Source organism: Pelobates fuscus, chromosome 9 (assembly GCF_036172605.1).
Source record: "Pelobates fuscus isolate aPelFus1 chromosome 9, aPelFus1.pri, whole genome shotgun sequence".
Classification (NCBI taxonomy): domain Eukaryota; kingdom Metazoa; phylum Chordata; class Amphibia; order Anura; family Pelobatidae; genus Pelobates; species Pelobates fuscus.
The window spans coordinates 86,457,006-86,474,448 of NC_086325.1; the positions used below are offsets into that span (position 1 = coordinate 86,457,006).

A 17,443-nucleotide genomic window follows, 5' to 3' on the forward strand; every position below is an offset into this window, starting at 1 on the left:
TATTAGGCCGGCATGTGCTTTTGGGTAGGGGTCAATTGATATGAAAAGTAGGGCGTTTTCTGGCCTCAGATTGGTTCCTGTGTCCAGTGCCCCTTGCATCACCTCCTCAACTTCCTTCCAGTATCCCCTGATGGCCGAGCAGGTCCACCAGATATGGAACATTGTGCCCTCATCTTTTAAACATCTCCAGCATAGCCTTGAGGTGTTGGGCTATATGGTTGCCAGTCTGGTTGGCACCAAGTACCATCTATATTGTATCTTGCGCATTTGGATCTACCTTTATGGGCTATGAAGGCCTGGTTCCATTGTTCTTCTGAGAAGACTGTACGCAAATCCCTATGCTACGCCTCTCTAAATTTGTCGGGCTGTGGTTGTGGCTGTTGAGTTGGGTTATTGAGTATTGCATACATGAGTGAAAGCGGTTTCTTGGGCATTGTCATGGATTCACATGCTTTCTCTATACATTGCGTATGGGTCGGGGTTGTCAGGACAATGGAGTTTGTCAGTATTCCCTTTAGCTGTAGGTAAGAAAATATCGCCCTTTGTGGTAGATCGTAACTTTGTTGCAAGTCGGGGAATTGTCTCGGCTTTCCGTGATTATATAGGTGTCTAACTATCGTGCAACCTCGCTCGGTCCAAATACGGTGGTCAAATGCGGGATTTGCCATGTGTATGCAGTATATTGGCGTGGCAATCGCCCATTTATCCGTATATCCTAGCTGTGCTTTGACCAGATCCCAAGTTTTTAGTAGGATTGCCGTGGTGGCGGGTGTGTCTGGGGATTGCGGGTGATACCTATGTGGGACCCAGAATAGGTATGAGGCCCTTGGGGCAAGCCCACGTTGATTCCATCTCCACCCACTGTGGTGGGTTATGGGCTGTTTGTGGCTGCAGGGCGGTGGTCATCAGTGCTGCTCTATAGTATGTTCTCACCTCCGGTAGGCCTAGCCCTCCCTGCGCTAGGGGTTTGGTGAGTATGCTTGTGGCTACTCTGACTTTCTTATGTGCCCACACGAAGCTAGTGAGGGTTCTTTGTAGTCGTCTCAAGTATGTGTTGGGTAGTGGGATCTGTAATTTTCTAGTTAGGTACTGGAATTTCGGTAGCAGCATCATCTTCACTGCCGCCAGCCTTCCCAGGACATAAACTTGCTATCCCAGTTCTTCAAGGTATTGCTAAATTCGTCTAGTAACCATACAAAAGAAAACAGAAATATATACAGATAATTGTGCAGTATGTTAAATACTATAGTGAAGAATTAAGTGAGTAACAGATATATGTACACTCACATTTTATACAGCCTTTTCAAGTAAATTAGGCTCTAAACTTCCACACGTCTGTGTCTTTAAGAGTAGATCACACGACCCCTCTCTCCAAGGTAAAGTGTGTGTTTTCCTCTCCACAGCGTATATAAAAGACACAGAATTTTCAAACTAAGTGTAGCATCCATTGTAATATTTCCATACATTTAAAAATAGGTTAAAGTGCTCACCTTGTTTAGAGCCTTTTGGTAACTGGCTCTAAGTATATAGGCCTAATGTAAATTTGTGGGGTGACACTGCCCCTTCCCTGGAATCACTTGTGCTGGATACAGTGGATTGTATAAAGTAAGGGAATTTATTACAGAGTATATAAAATCAATATAAAAGTATTTCTAGAAAATAAAAAATAAATAAGAACAAAATATTGCAAGTATTAGTGGTTTAAGAAAAAAATGATGAGTCCACTTTAAAAGCCAAAACGCGTTTCGCCGGTAAAAACGGCTTCCTCAGTCAGCTTGTGGATGTCCTCTTGGTATCCTGTGTTTTAAGCGTCCAAAATCCCGCCCAAAATGCCTTTCTCCAATCAATAGGGTCCTTTGTGACACGGCTAAAAAGCCGTCGCGTCACTTCCGGGTTTTCGGCACTACGAGATCCATAGTGCTTTGCGCTCAGCGCGTCACTTCCGGTTATTTGTGGGAAATGTAGTCCGCAAGAGGAGATTATTAAGTCCATATAAGAGCCTACTTAAGGTCATAAACAATTAAAATGGAAATAAAAGAGACATTTGTAGTTAAATGGTATTATATGAGGCTTATATTTAAAATGTACATCTTTATAAAATCCTACTTATACATTCATATTTCACCATATATATACAAATTTATTCTGGAAAACAACAACTGCTATTTATTCAAGTTAATAAAAAATTGTTAATTATGCATAAATTAATAAATATGTATATCTAATTGCCTACTGTTAAAAACAGTGGTGCCCCATATAAAAAAATAAATAGAAAAAATTAGACCCAGTGGAAAAAAAGGTGTTGATGACTGGTATATTATAAACCTATACATATAGTCTGATTTATAGAAAATGACATAACTCAAAATCCGCATTTAGACCTGTAGGGGCTAGAGTATTGAGATTGAAAATCCATTTTGTTTAAATTTTTCCTAATTTTCGAATTTCATCTTCCCCTCGCCAGTTAAGTGTGATCTTTTGGATTGCCATGAATTCTAAAAATTGGGGGTCTTTATTATGTACTGTACTAAAGTGTTCTGAAACACTGTGTTTAAATAAATAAATAAATATGTTCATTTATTCGTGTTTGTAAGGGACGTTTTGTTCTGCCTACATAGAATAAATTACAAGAACACTTTAGAACGTATATAACCCGTTATGAGAAACAAGTAATCATTTGGCGTATTTTGTATTTCTTTTGCCCTTTCGGGTCATAGAATTCTGTAATGTGCCTTTTTGTGCTTCTACAAGCTGACACTGTCCACAGCCCAAAAAAAACTTATTTCTGAAAAAAGGGGGTGGGTGTATTTTCTTTAATGTGGTTGTGTGTTAATTTTTGTTTTAGGTTCGGGGCTCCTCCTATTTACTAATTTCGGTAGTATGGAGTGTAACATAGGATCGTTCCTTACCATGGGCCAATGTTTATTTATTATTTGTTTAATTTTATGACTCTCTTGATTAAAATTACAAATAAAAGGCAAATTATTATTTTCATTACTGCTTTTAGGTTTATATTTCAACAAAGAGGATCTTTCCATGGTCTTTACTTCTTTAATGGTGTTTATGAGGGAGGTTTCTTCATACCCCTTTTCCATGAAATCTTGTTTGATTTTAATGGCTTGAATCTCAAAGGTGCTTTGGTCTGTGCAGTTTCTACGAATCCTCATGAGTTGTGCTTTAGGTATGTTTTTCAACCAAGGAGAAACAAAGGACAACTATTTAGGTAGATGTAATTGTTTACATCTACCGGTTTAAAAAAAGTTTTAGTTTTAATATTATTGTTTTCTATAAAAATAGTTAAATCTAAAAAAATAACGCTTTCTTTACTATATTCTGTAGTTAATATCACTCCCCAGTCATTTGTGTTTAACCCCTTAAGGACACATGACGTGTGTGACACGTCATGATTCCATTTTATTCCAGAAGTTTGGTCCTTAAGGGGTTAAAAACGTTAAAAATGTTTTTAAGGGGGCGGAGCCTGACCAGCATCCTGATCACACGCATGGCTGCAGAGCTCCTGCAGCTAAATCGAGAAAACTGCCCTAAAACTAGGCAAAAGCGACTCTCACCAGCATCAGAATACCCTGCCTGAGCTCAGTGTGCCCCACTGAACACAAAGATACCTGTCTTGTGAAAATCGATACACATAATCCACGGATGCATGCAGGCGGCCTACTGACGCGGGAACAGGGGAGAGGCGGCCGATCTCCCCGTCCTCTCGTCGACAGCACCGGCGGAATGATGCTCCCCCCCCCCCCCCCCCGGATCGGTGGGGGTTATCCCGATCCAAGCATGGTCGCCCAGGCAACAAGCGATGAACCCGCACAGCGAGACTGCAACGCTAACACCCAAGGCAACAAGGGACTGCTCAGGCCCAAACAAAATGGCGACACGGTCGCGGCAAGCCACAAGCCACGCACCAATCAAACCTCCTGGGCGAACACAGGAGTTTTATAAGCGGATTTACTCTACCCTCTGGACACAGTTTCATGCCCAAAGGAGACTCTTTCAAGTGGCAATTAAAATGGTGGCGGCCTGGATTCGCCCGGCACTCAGGCGCCGACTGGGCGGATGTCCCCCCCGTACCTCCAAGGAGCCTCCCCGCCGGGGACCGGCACGGCGAGAATCGACAACAGGTACCCTGGGCACCAGCATTTGCGCCCCTTCGCCACAAGCGAGGTCACACCAACATGCCCCACCTGCTAGCGAATCAGCAGCCCCAGCCACCCCCCTCACACAAGGCGCTGCTTCACCCATACATTCCTACTCACCTCGACCGCAGAGCTCCAGACTCACCCGTCGGGGGCAGCGCAACCCTGGGAAAGTCCCCTCAAGACGCATGGCAGACGAGACCGACGGCAAACGGAGGACACACCTGCCCCTGCCGCTGCACCGCACACAGAGAGAGCAAGTGGGGGACACAGGGACTGGTATCAGGCACCCTCATTGTACCTGGACTTTAAGCGGCATAGGTTGAACGCCATGAACGGACTCACACCAGACCCAGTAAAACAAGGCTATCAGCCAGTTACAGTTATATTTTCTGGGATTTAACGTTCCTTTTTCTGTTTGTCCATATTTGTTTTACTGTTAATTACTATACTGCCTATATAGAACCTAGCAGCCCTACTTGGACCACCCTTAGGTGATTGAAATATTATCCTGAACAGCAAAATTTTGTTTTTCTCATTGTCTTTCTAACTGTTTTTATTTTTCATGTCCTGCTGTCACTCCTCTCATGACTCACACTGTCTCTCCCTGGTAAAAGCCTAGAATATTTACACCGCCACTCTTCACTCAAGCAGGGCAATATATTATTATTACGCATAGTTGAATCGTATTAAGCAAAGTTAACCTCGAAGTGACATGGATCAATCTTATTGAGCAGTTAGCACCCTACTGGGTGTTGATAATGTATAGCCTGTATGATGAAAACCACATAACTACCGTAGTGACTTAAGCCTGTTTATATAAAAAAAAAGTGCAGTGTTTCTTATGCCACATTACTATTACCGCATGATTCTTTTGTGTTTGTACCAGCTGTCGTGGCAGTACAAAACTGATTGTTCATTCTATGCACAAATAAAATAAAGAATTAAAAAAAAAAAAAAAATGTTTTTAAAAGATCCACTGAACCATTCCAGATTAAAAATATATCGTCTATGTACCGCTTATAGGAGACCAGTTCGCTCCCCACTCCAGATTGTTATCTATAAATTGGGTCTCCCAATAGGCCATGAATAAATTGGCGTAGCTTGGAGCGAACCTAGTCCCCATAGTGGTACCGACTTTCTGTAAAAAGAATTCATTGTTAAACCAAAAATAGTTGTTATGAAGGATAAGATTTATTCCTTCCATAATAAAACTTATTTGTTCTTCTGGGTAGGTGTTGTCCTTTTTAAGAAAAAATTCCACTGCTTCTAGAGCTTTCGTGTGTGAGATGATAGTGTAAAGGGAACTAACATCAGCTGCTACTAGGATATAGTTAGGTTCCCATTGTATATGTTGTAATGTTTGTATGATATTTAATGTATCTTTAAGGTAGTTTGGAGTTTTTTGAACCAGAGGTTGTAGACATTTGTCCAGGTATTCCGATAGCCTACTGGATACAGAATCTATCCCTGAGACTATTGGTCTACCTGGAGGATTGGTTAAATGTTTATGGATTTTGGGAAGATGGTGGAAGACAGGGATTTTTGGTTTGATGATCTTGAGGTACCTATATTCCTTTTTATTTAGTATTTCCATTTCTTTCCCTTTGCTCAGTAGATTGTCAAATTTATTTTGTATGCTGATTGTTGGGTCTCCAATCAATTTGTGATATGTCACAGTATCTTCTACTAATCTAAGTCCCTCTTTGAGGTAATCCTCTGTTTTCATAATGACAATCCCTCCACCTGCTGGTTTTATGACCTTATTTTTATCTTTCTGTAGTGTTTTTAAGGCTAACCATTCTTCTTTGCTTAAGTTCATATGTTTTTTATTTTTAGGTTTTATTTTATTTATGTCTTGCATTACAGATTTTTCAAAGGTGATCATTTCTTTAGATATGAAGTTATTCGGGGAAAAAAGTGGATTTTGCTTTAAAGTCTGTGTGTATGTATTTAGAGTTACTAGTTGGATTAATTGGTTTGTCTATTCTCATGAAACACTTTTTTAGGCATAATTGTCTTTTGTATCTGTTGAGATCTATAAATATGTCAAACTTGTTTAGTGGTTGTGTGGGTACAAATTTTAATCCTTTATTGAGGATTTTTTGTTGTGCCTGTGGTAAAGGGTTGCCTGTTAAGTTGAAAATAATGGATTTGGTCTGAGTGATTGCTATGTTTATCTTCCTAAGTGTCTTTCCTCCCTGAGTTCCTCTCCCCTTAAATTCCTTTCTTTTGGGGGGGCGGGGTGGAGGGTGTAGAGGTGAGTAAACATCTTGAGGGGATTGTACTACTTTGTATTTGCCTTTCTGGCGTCCCTACTGAAAAAAATCATCCTTTTCATGTCTATCTGTTAAACTGTCAAATCTGTTTGAAGTGGTGGCATAGTTCTTGTGGATTTCCTTTCTATTCCTAGTGAGGATTGGTGACCTCTCCCTTCCTCTTCTTGTTATACCATTTCTCTCATGATCCTGTGTCTGTGTAGTCCTTATGGGTTGTGTTTGTTGTGTGGGGAACCGTACATGGGGTGATCTTACTTTAGAATGGTGTCTCTCATATGGTGATGTTTCTTGTCTTTGCCGTGAGTTGGTCCTATTTCTATGGTATTGGTTGCCCTGTCTAACGACATCTGAATAGCTTTTGATTGGTTGATATTGTGAATGACCTCTATTGTATTGGTACCTTGGGTTTGCATGTGATGGTGTATCTACAGGTCTCTTTTTTGTGACATAAGTAGTGACTTGATTATTGTCATCGTATTTGTCCCTTTTGTCATAAAACCAGCAGATAAAGGTGGAGGGATTGTCATTATGAAAAGAGGATTACCTCAAAGAGGGACTTAGATTAGTAGAAGATACTGCAACATATCACAAATTGATTGGAGACCCAACAATCAGCATAAAAAATTTAACAATCTACTGAGCAAAGGGAAAGAAATGGAAATACTAAATGAAAAGGAATATAGGTACCTCAATATCATCAAACCAAAAATCCCTGTCTTCTACCTGTCAGGGTACCTGTGGTCTCTACCTCCGAAAGAGGTAGAGACTTAGCTGTTCCTCCATCCAGACGGTCTGATGGCTCCCTTCCCCGCAGTCTATCCGGTCATGCTAGGCCGGCCGCGAGGGAGTGACTGCCTTTTACAGCATCTAGGCAGGAAGTAGTCATCAGGACACTCTCCCGGAACAACCTGTCAGTCAATGGCTGCAGGACCAATCAGGACGCCTTGGAGGCGTGGTTACTGCTCTGAACAGGGTATTTAACAGAGCTTCTTTCATTAGCTCATTGCCCTGTCGTGGTTCTAGCTTGTTCTAGTCACTCAGTGCTTGTGTATTCTATTATCCCTTTTGGTTTTGACCCGGCTTGTTTACCTTACTCTGCTTATCTCTGTTACCCTTGATTCGGCTTGTCTCTCGCTTACCTGTCTTCTGTTACCCTCGACCTCGGCTTGTCTTTGACCATTCTATACTGTACTACTTACGTTAGTCCGGCCATTCTAAGGTCCGGTATACGTATCTGGCTACTGTTTGTACTCTGCGTGTTGGATCCCTGTCCCGATCCTGACACTACCATCTTCCCAAAATCCATAAACATTTAACCAATCCTCCAGGTAGACCGATAGTCTCAGGGAAAGATTCTGTATCCAGTAGGCTATCGGAATACCTGGACAAATGTCTACAACTTCTGGTTCAAAAAACTCCAAACTACCTTAAAGATACATTACAACATATACAATGGGAACCTAACTATATCCTAGTAACAGCTGATGTTGGTTCCCTTTACACTATCATCTCACACACGAAAGCTCTAGAAGCAGTGGAATTTTTTCTTAAAAAGGACAACACCTACCCAGAAGAACAAATAAGTTTTATTATGGAAGGAATAAATCTTATCCTTCATAACAACTATTTTTGGTTTAACAATTAATTCTTTTTACAGAAAGTCGGTACCGCTATGGGGACGAGGTTCGCTCCAAGCTACGCTAATTTATTCATGGCCTATTGGGAGACCCAATTTATAGATAACAATCTGGAGTGGGGAGCGAACCTGGTCTCCTATAAGCGGTACATAGATGATTTTTTTAAAATCTGGAATGGTTCAGTGGATCTTTTAAAAACATTTTTAACGTTTTTAAACACAAATGACTGGGGAGTGATATTAACTACAGAATATAGTAAAGAAAGCGTTAATTTTTTAGATTTAACTATTTTTATAGAAAGCAATATTATTAAAACTTTTTTTAAACCGGTAGATGTAAACAATTACATCTACCTAAATAGTTGTCCTTGGTTTCTCCTTTGTTGAAAAACATACCTAAAGCACAACTCATGAGGATTCATAGAAACTGCACAGACCAAAGCACTTTTGAGATTCAAGCCATTAAAATCAAACAAGATTTCATGGAAAAGGGGTATGAAGAAACCTCCCTCATAAACACCAAAGAAGTAAAGACCATGGAAAGATCCTCGTTGTTGAAATATAAACCTAAAAGCAGTAATGAAAATAATAATTTGCCTTTTTATTTGTAATTTTAATCAAAAAACTGGCGAGGGGAAGATGAAATTGGAAAATTAGGGAAAATTTAAACAAAATGGATTTTCAATCTCAATACTCTAGCCCCTACAGGTCTAAATGCGGATTTTGAGTTATGTCATTTTCTATAAATCAGACTATATGTATATGTTTATAATATACCAGTCATCAACACCTTTTTTCCACTGGGTCTAATTTTTATTTTTTATTACATTTTTTTTTAATATATATGGGACACCACTGTTTTTAACAGTAGGCAATTAGATATACTTATTTATTAATTTATGCATAATTAACAATTTTTTATTAACTTGAATAAATAGCAGTTGTTGTTTTCCAGAATTAATTAGTATATATATGGTGAAATATGAATGTATAAGTAGGATTTTATAAAGATGTACATTTTAAATATAAGCCACATATAATACCATTTAACTACAAATGTCTCTTTTATTTCCATTTTAATTGTTTATGACCCTAAGTAGGCTCTAATATGGACTTAATAATCTCCTCTTGCGGACTATATTTCCCACAAATAACCGGACGAAAACTGGAAGTGAAGCGCTGAGCGCAAAGCACTATGGATCTCGTAGTGCCGAAAAAACGGAAGTGACGCAACGGCTTTTTAGCCGCGTCACGTGTCACAAAGGACCTTGTTGATTGGAGGAAGGCATTTTGGGCGGGATTTTGGACGCTTAAAACATAGGATACCAAGAGGACATCCACAAGCTGACTGAGGAAGCCGTTTTTACCGGCGAAACGCGTTTTGGCTTTTAAAGTGGACTCATCATTTTTTTCTTAAACCACTAATACTTGCAATATTTTGTTCTTATTTATTTTTTATTTTCTAGAAATACTTTTATATTGATTTTATATAAATTCCCTTACTTTATACAATCCACTGTATCCAGCACAAGTGATTCCAGGGAAGGGGCAGTGTCACCCCACAAATTTACATTAGGCCTATATACTTAGAGCTAGTTACCAAAAGGCTCTAAACAAGGTGAGCACTTTAACCTATTTTTAAGTGTATGGAAATATTACAAGGATGCTACACTTAGTTTGAAAATTCTGTGTCTTTTATAGACGCTGTGGAGAGGAAAACACACACTTTACCTTGGAGAGAGGGGTCGTGTGATCTACCCATAACCCTTTAAGGACCAAACTTCTGATATAAAAGGGAATCATGACATGTCACACATGTCATGTGTCCTTAAGGGGTTAAAGACACAGACGTGTACAAGTTTAGAGCCTAATTTACTTGAAAAGGCTGTATAAAATGTGAGTGTAGATATCTGTTATTCACTTAATTCTTCACTATAGTATTTAACATACTGCAAAATTATCTGTATATATTTGTTTTCTTTTGTATGTACATTACATCGGAGAATATAAAGGATACCGTAATTGTCTTTGAATCACAGGTAATTTACTGTGCTCTCACATAATATACAGCGCTGCAGTCTTAAAGACAGAAGACCTAAGGGGTGGCAACACCCATTAGGCCTGAAGTCTTTTCTGTTTCTTGGTGATTTATTTTGGATTTTACCTGAATCATTGCTTTGAATGTTTGTTGTAATACACTGTGCATGTTGTTTGTGTAAAAGATGCACCTCATTAACATAGGTGTTATTTTTGTCTTTACAGCTTCCTTTTGAGGTGGAGGTATACTATATTCAGCATATTATGCTATACGTGGTTCCGATCTACCTACTGAAGAAAGGAGGTATGACCCCAGAAATGCCTATCATTCTTTATATATAACAATTTGTACCACTTGCATAATGATGTCTCTAGGCATTGTATTAATCCCTTAGTGACCAGACTGTTTTTCAAATTTCTTACCATTAAGAAATGTGTTTGTGTTTAGCTACAATTTTCCTCTTACTCATTTACTGTACCCACACATATTACATACTGTTTTTCTCGCCATTAAATGGTCTTTCTGAGGATACCATTATTTGTATCATATAATTTACTATGAAAAAATGTTAAAAAACAACCACACTTTTTCTAAACCTGGTATGCATCTACAACCACCAAAAAACACCCATGCTAAATAGTTTCTAAATTTTGTCCTCTGTTTAGAAATGCTCAATGTTAACATGTTCTTATTTTTTTTTGGAAAGTTATAGGGCTATAAGTACAAGTAGCACGTTCAGGAATCCCTGAATAACCCTTCACATGTATGTATTTTTAAAAAGACAACCCAAGGTATTACACTTGGGGTATTTTGACTCTTTTTTTTTTTTTTTTTAAATGCTCTTTTCATGCAACCATTTTACCACCAATCTATGCCAAATTGAAAACAAAATAAAAAATTGGTGATTTTTTGACACACATAGCAATTTAAGAATACATGTACTGAGAACATTAAGGGTTACTGCCCAAAAACACTCCAATATGTGTTCAGCAACATCTCCCAAGTACAGTGATACCTCCCATGTATAGGTGTGTCGGGTTCTCTGGGGGCTAAAAGACCTTATTTGGAGGGCGTGCATTCCAGTTTTCCAACCTGGAATTTTCACAGCTGGTCATTATGCACCCATGTCCTACTTGGGACATTTACCCCCATCAAACCATATATTTTTGAAAAGTAGACACCCTATGGTATTTCAAATGGGGGTATTTAATACTTTCCATGCACTAATTCTACCACCAGTCTTTGTCAATCTTTGGGTAGTCATGTTTTTGTTCACACACATTGTACTTTAAGCATGGATTATCAGTTCCTGTTATGTGTTACTGACAAAGAACACCCCAATATGTGTTCAGCAACCTCTCCGAAGTTCAACAGTGCCCCCAATGTACAGGTTTTATGAGTTTTTGCAAACTTACAAGGGCTTTCCCCTTTTCCATATTTGCACATTGAAATTTGCCAGATAACCCCATAAGGCTTTGCGGCCAGCCTATGATGACGTGATTATTACACACATCACCTGTTTCGGCAAATTATGCCAAAAATTGACCAATATAATCCGCATTTTCCACCTATCTACATAAAGTAAAACACCCCAGTACTATTTCTACACAAACTTTGGTGTTTTAAGCTGTTTCTCACATGCAATCACTTACTGCTCTTTCATTGGACGGACCAATTTTGGAGCCTATTTTAATTAATCCCATACCCATAAAAACTCAAACAATGCCAGGTTGAAAGTTTCCATTGATAAAGCCATCACGGCAAAATGCGTTTGGATATTTGTAATTGTTTTTTACTAATAGATTTTGGTCCCCTATTATTGTGCCATTATCTTTTATTTTTTATTATTTTATTACTTTCTTTTTATTTTTCTAATTACTTGGCACCCTCAGTTTCTATCCCTGCCTACTCCAAATAATCCCAGGTGGGGATCATACCACCGATGTTGTTATCACAGAGCAGTTAGTCTGCTCCATCTTTGTGAGTATATATTTTTTATTGGATCATACCAACTATTTATATTTTATTGAGAGCACTATTGCTGCCCTTTACTTTTGTCGGTTTGGGTTTCCCGACTTTTTTTCATCTCTGAGGACACTCACATCCTTTAAGTGGGGATTATGCTATACATACCAGAGCTGGCTTAAGCTCTACTAAATGTGAGTGTAACCCTATTATTATTATTATCACTAACTGTTCATATTTTATTGAGAGCACTATCGTTGCCTTTTATTTTTGTAATCTTGGGTTCCCGACATCTTTTACTCTGAGGAAATACTCACATCATATCCTTTTAAGTAAGGGTTCATACCGCTGTATGCTATACACACCAGAGCTGGCTTAAGCTCTACCAAATGTGAGTGCAACCTTATTATGCTATTGTTTGATCCACAATTAGTGAGATTTAGCAGAGTTGATTGAGGTCAGCTGGTAAATATCCATGAGGGGAAAAAAAGGAGAATCACAAGAAAAAAGATCAATATACGTTATTATGGATTTTCAAAGTTTTATTCATGGTGTATTTTCCAGAAAAGTGACCGTTCATGTTTGGCACCTTGCAGCTGTACAATTCATTAATGATGCCATGTGATACTTGTTCAAAATAAATGCAGACACTTTATCTATTTACATACATGGTTAGCTTGTCCAAAGTTTCAGAATTTTCTGGAGAAAGTTTGGAAGACAGGATTATTACATTATCTGATTGATTTAGAAAAAAATAAAAAAAAAACTGGACCCTTCTATCTTATCCGTTTTAGTCCAAGTACATCATACCCAGAACATTATTCTTTTTACTGGTTGTTTGCTGCCACCTATTGTTGTACTTGGTGCTGCGCAAGCCTACTTTTTTTCACAATAATAAACTGTAGAGATAGAAGAAGAGTGATCTTAGTCTTAGAGTTATTTACTAAAGTGAGAATGCAAAGTGAATTTAAAATTCATGTGCAGGGTAGCCAAACTGAAAACATGGCTAAGAGAGAGAATTCTTTCATTTTGGCTATTTTCCTCTTTTGAACACTTAAAAAAAATAAAAAAATAATAAAAAAAAAAGGTTATAGCACATCTTGTGCAGTGTATTTCAAGATCATATAGATGACAAAAATCTCGCATTAGCCAACTACCACATTTTTATCATATTGAGGTTTGGAAATAGTCAGTCCAGATTTACCAGATATGTCTATATTGAGTAGGTGTATTGTTAAAGTCCTTCCATATATCTGTCTTCATCCGTACATTTTTTTTGGCTTGTGGGTTTTTGTTTTCTTGCTTGGTGTCTGAGAATAAGCAAGAAACTTTTTTGCTTTGTTTTTGCCGTACTGTCAACACTGGAAGAAAGGGGGGGGGGGGGGGGGGGGAAACTGCATTGGGTTCTATCTATCTAGTTTTAGAAATATATATTGTTTGTTTTATTTTTGTTTTGTTTTTCACTGTAAAGTTGATTTCGTAGATGTGGTTATAATGTATTTTTCTGTTATTCTGGTTTTGTAGGGGTATACACTCCAGAGCCTCTCTCGAACTTCTGGTGGGCAATGTTGGCAACTGGGCTCATGTTTTTCTACCACTTCAGCCTGCTCCAGACCCTCGGCCTGGTAAGTATAAAGTCATGCATTCAAACATACCAGTACCCGAAGATCACAGACGTCTGTTGATTTGGCATTAGATGAGGTCCTTTTGGGGATTACCTCTAATACCTGCAGCATTATGTAATTGAGTTGCCAACACAATAAATATTGATTTTCAGAAGATGAGACACATTGCTCAATGATATTCCCTCTTTAAAAGCATGCCATAGCCTAATGCAAATTGCTGTTCTAACATAATGTAGGTGTTTTATAAAACTTTATAAAGTCTGTCCTGTTTAAAAAATTATTTTAATTTTTTTTTTTCTGGAAGACTTATTGCAATTTACAGAGTTGATGGGAGAGCTGCCGAGAAGCAGATATAAATCAGCCAAGCCACTGGGAGAGAAAAAAAAGCAATGCTTAAACTGTGCAAATTAATGTAAAAATAGACTACCTTTATTTCTTCATATTTAGATTTGTTTCTTTTACCTAGCGAGCCCAAAACAGGGGACACTGCTCTTGCTCATGCCAATGTTTGGAGAAAAGGCTGCTGCTTTGTAGAAATGGGTGGCTTTGTGACATGACCCCAGTTCAGCCATTTTGTTTGACATATTATTTAGTGTTAATACCCTTTCTTTATTCCAGCACACTCTCCTCACCCATTAACAATTACATCTATGTACTCTAAAACACTTTTTTTTTTTTCCTAACAATTCTTTGTTTTTCCTTTCTTTTTCACAGTTCACAGAGGTAAACTTGAATAACATGCTCTGCCCAGCTGTCTCTGACCCTTTTTATGGACCCTGGTATCGTATTTGGGCCTCAGGACATCAAACCCTCATGACAATGATCCATGGGAAACTTATAGTCTTCCTGTTTACCTCTGGCCTCCCAGGCTGCCGCTTCCTGATGGATTTAATTCCTGTGTCCAGCAAAAAAGTGGACTGAGCAGACACGTCACCTCTGGAGAGGCTTTTTAGCTTAGCCCTTTAAATGCTTTCATACCACATTTTCGTTTGTATCAATTTTAAAGACGAACAGTGTTAATGACTTCCAATTGGCACAAACAAGTGACCTTACAGTATGGGCCCGGCTGTCCAAGCTTTCTCTTTTTTTTCTTTCTTTTTATAATACTGACCATACTGATAGCCAGACTGTTAACATATACCAGTCACCTAAAACCTGGAGAAACAGGGAGGCATTAGTTGGCTCATGGACTAACTATGCCAGTAGCATAGGGAGTTACAAAGCAGCCAGGTATATTAAATCTGGTCATCTATAGGAAAACCTATGAACAGATTAATATTTTTATTATTATTTACAAATTATATAAAATTACCTTCTTTTCAGTTGACAAGTCCACGTGAATGACTTGAGCGTTACAGCAAACTCGCATTTTGCACAGGATATAGTACAGAAATTGGTGTAGGGAGAAAGTCTTCCTTCATATTTTTTCCCTTTCTATCCAGTGGACCCACAGATTTGTGGTGCTTTTATTTATGTGGTGGTGTTTTTTTTTTTTTTTTTTTTATCTTTATTTTATTGTTATACTAAAATCGTAAAGTTGCCTGGTTTTACATATGGATATACGTTTTGAAAGGCTGGGTACTTCCCTGGTGCCTTCTCGTACATGCTTTTAAAAATGTACCAACAAAGAAGGAAATTTTTTTTGTCAGATGAAAGCACATTAATCTCCACTATAACCTTTCTGCCAGCATTGTTCGCCATTGAGTCTGTAAGTGGCCGATACGCAGTTACATATTACAGGTTATATTACACTACTTTTGCGGCACCCCCAATATAAGTGGTGCTGTACTCAAGTGTATAAGTTCTGAAGTTTTGCACTCCTTTTCAATAAAGCCGCTCGTTTGCTTATTCCCCAATTAAAACTTGTACAGGGAAAAAAAATTTTTAAAAAAAAGTTGGCCCTTCATAGCGAGTCAGTTGGAGAATTATTTTTATGACCTTAATTTAACAAAATTTGGTTAAATTCATTGTTTAGAGAATAACCCTTTTATCTGAGTTTTGAAAGTCAGGCAAGAGTCATTGGATTTTCTTGTTTAATTGCTGAACAGTACAAATCCATCTCACATACATGTTCTTATTGTATTCGTTACGTAGCCACTGCTGCGGATTCCCCTTTCTATGCTCCTGATGGACACTCGATTATTTTGTAATGGCATATTACTGCAGTTATTTTAATACTAAAATGCTCTTAAATTTTCATGGTGAGGACCAGTATTTGCGTTCTGTGTAATCTCACTATTACATAGAATTTCACAGTTAAATTAGTTTCTTTTCTTTTTTCATATCTCCTTGTGCCAACATGTTCTAGTGTTCTGCCAAACTATACACATTAAATTATGGGTGCAAGTTCCTCACCAGCAGAAAATGTCCAAATTCTTACATTGCCACCTTACCCGGCTAGGTAATCTAGAGGTAGATTTGCCTTCTCAATAATTAATTCTGTTGCTGCAGCTGTTTTTCTAGACTACAAAATCCTATAATCCAGTCAAGGTGGTGTATAAAGGAACACTGCACACTTATAAATAAATACATGGATTTATTTGTAATGCCATAGTGTTGTTTAGTTTCCTGGGCCTCTTGTCGTCCGCCCCACTTTACTCTTAAATAGAGCGTTGCTTATATGTGATACAATAAGGTCTCCTCGTAACAACTCTGCTCTACTTTGGTATACATTATTTCCTGAATAAGAGGGGGTTTACTCTAGCCTGGAATGTCCCTTTAATTTTTAGTCACATGTCTTCCCCATATCAGCTAGGTGTTCAGTATACAAAGTCATTTGAGGTCTTTGTCTAGGACATAATAAACCGTATTAAGTGCCATAAATAAACACTGTTCTCTGACACATTCCATGCATTAGACCAAACCATTGATTTGTAGAAGCTGCAATGGTCTACTCTAGATGTGTGCATTAGGGAAGATTTATCAAAGTGTCATTTAAAGATGTAAAAGGCAATTGTCACCAGTGGATTGCGCCTGCTGCTTCCACTGGTTTCCATGGTGATTGCACCACGTAATACCTTGCATCATTTTCAAACTATGAACACTTTGATAGGTCTCTCCCATTGTACATTTGCTGTAGAGATTTCTCAATCAATGGAATACATTCATCTAATGCGTTCTGAGTTAGCTCAAACATTCCTTGGATCCCGTTTCCCTACGCAGTTTGTTGTATCGCCTGTTGAACACTGAAGAACTCTTGTATACTACATTTTGTAAGTACACCTATATTGATGTGTCTGTGTGTTTGTAAAAAGACATTGGATACTGATTTACTGCTCTCTATCATAAACTTTTGTATCAATACTTTTTTCTGTGTTTAGTTTGTTTACATTATCTCTGATGTAATGAAATGTATAGCCAAATTTATCAGTAATAGCACTTTTGGCAGTCTGATATTTGACTTGTTACATTACGCTAAATGGATTTAGATGTAAAGCGTTGTGTGTTCCGATCACAGGAAAGGCACTCCTATCTACATACCATTTATTTACTCTCTATGTTTGCACCACAAAAAGGAAGCATTTTCTATGCCTTTTCTATCCATCTGAAGGACAGGGTTTGATGTCTAAATGTTCAATAGATTTGATATGTATATATTTTTAGGTTCTCATTTATTTTTTAAAGGTTTAGTTGAATTTTCAACTTTATATATGTAAACATGGATTTCATACATGTTTTTTTTTACATGGTGTGTTAAAAGTCATGTACAATGTTAGTAAATATAGTATTTGCAAATATTAGCACACAGG

At 38.0% G+C, this 17,443-nt stretch overlaps 1 protein-coding gene across 1 annotated transcript in view; it reads left to right on the forward strand.

Moving 5' to 3' along the window:
• Window positions 1-16,997, forward strand: part of TMEM164 (transmembrane protein 164) — a 61,617-nt gene extending 44,620 nt beyond the window's left edge. Inside the window, exons 4-6 of the mRNA XM_063432148.1 lie at window positions 10,329-10,407; window positions 13,594-13,694; window positions 14,409-16,997. Coding sequence (XP_063288218.1) covers window positions 10,329-10,407; window positions 13,594-13,694; window positions 14,409-14,615 — 387 coding nt within the window. The 3' untranslated portion in view covers window positions 14,616-16,997. The remainder of the gene's footprint in view (window positions 1-10,328; window positions 10,408-13,593; window positions 13,695-14,408) is intronic.
• Window positions 16,998-17,443: the final 446 nt, after the last annotated feature.